Here is a 699-nt window from a genome sequence, read left to right on the forward strand (position 1 = left end):
TGTGTGTGTGTGTGTGTGTGTATGTGTACTGTGTATTGACAAAAATAGACTGACAAACACAAAACAAATTTTATATTAACAAATTATATATATATTAGTGCTGTCAAATCGATTAATCGCATCGAACACATCTATTTATATATATATATTAGTGCTTATATATATGTATGTGTGTATGTATGTACATATATATAATACATATACAGTAGTCAACATTTGATCCACTTCAAATGTTGACTACTGTATATAAATATAATTTTATATATATATATATATATATATATATATATACACACACACACATTTATATACACAAACTTTTATTTTAGATGCAATTAATCGATTTGACTGCACTTATATATATATATTGTATTTAGATTTTTATTATTATTATTATTTAGTTTTTCCTCTCTGATTATTAAGTCAAAGTGCTGAGGTTCCTTTCCCTCTCTATTCCCTGTCAGGTACGATGATTATGATTATGGAGAAATTAACCAACTGTTAGACCGCAGTTTTAAAGTCTACATCAAAACCATGGTGTGCAGTCCGGAGAAGATCACCAAGAGGATGTACGAGAGCTTCTGGAGGCAGTTTCGGCACTCTGAGAAAGTACGTAGCACTTCAATAATGAACAGACATGGATTGTTTTACGGTTAAATCCATTTAATTAAAAAGGATTCTTTTTATTCTGTCTTTCAG

The 699-nt window shown here is 29.2% G+C and overlaps 1 protein-coding gene and 1 long non-coding RNA gene across 3 annotated transcripts in view; both read left to right on the forward strand.

Moving 5' to 3' along the window:
* Window positions 1-699, forward strand: part of LOC309482595 — a 475,034-nt gene that overhangs the window by 411,749 nt on the left and 62,586 nt on the right. The window lies entirely within an intron of this gene.
* Window positions 1-699, forward strand: part of sesn1 (sestrin 1) — a 46,847-nt gene that overhangs the window by 44,515 nt on the left and 1,633 nt on the right. For both annotated transcript variants that reach the window (XM_082147941.1, XM_082147942.1), the window contains exon 9: window positions 465-609. In XM_082147941.1, coding sequence (XP_082004067.1) covers window positions 465-609 — 145 coding nt within the window. The remainder of the gene's footprint in view (window positions 1-464; window positions 610-699) is intronic.

The sequence above is a fragment of the Leuciscus leuciscus genome, assembly GCF_965113295.1.
Source record: "Leuciscus leuciscus genome assembly, chromosome: 19".
Classification (NCBI taxonomy): Eukaryota; Metazoa; Chordata; class Actinopteri; order Cypriniformes; family Leuciscidae; genus Leuciscus; species Leuciscus leuciscus.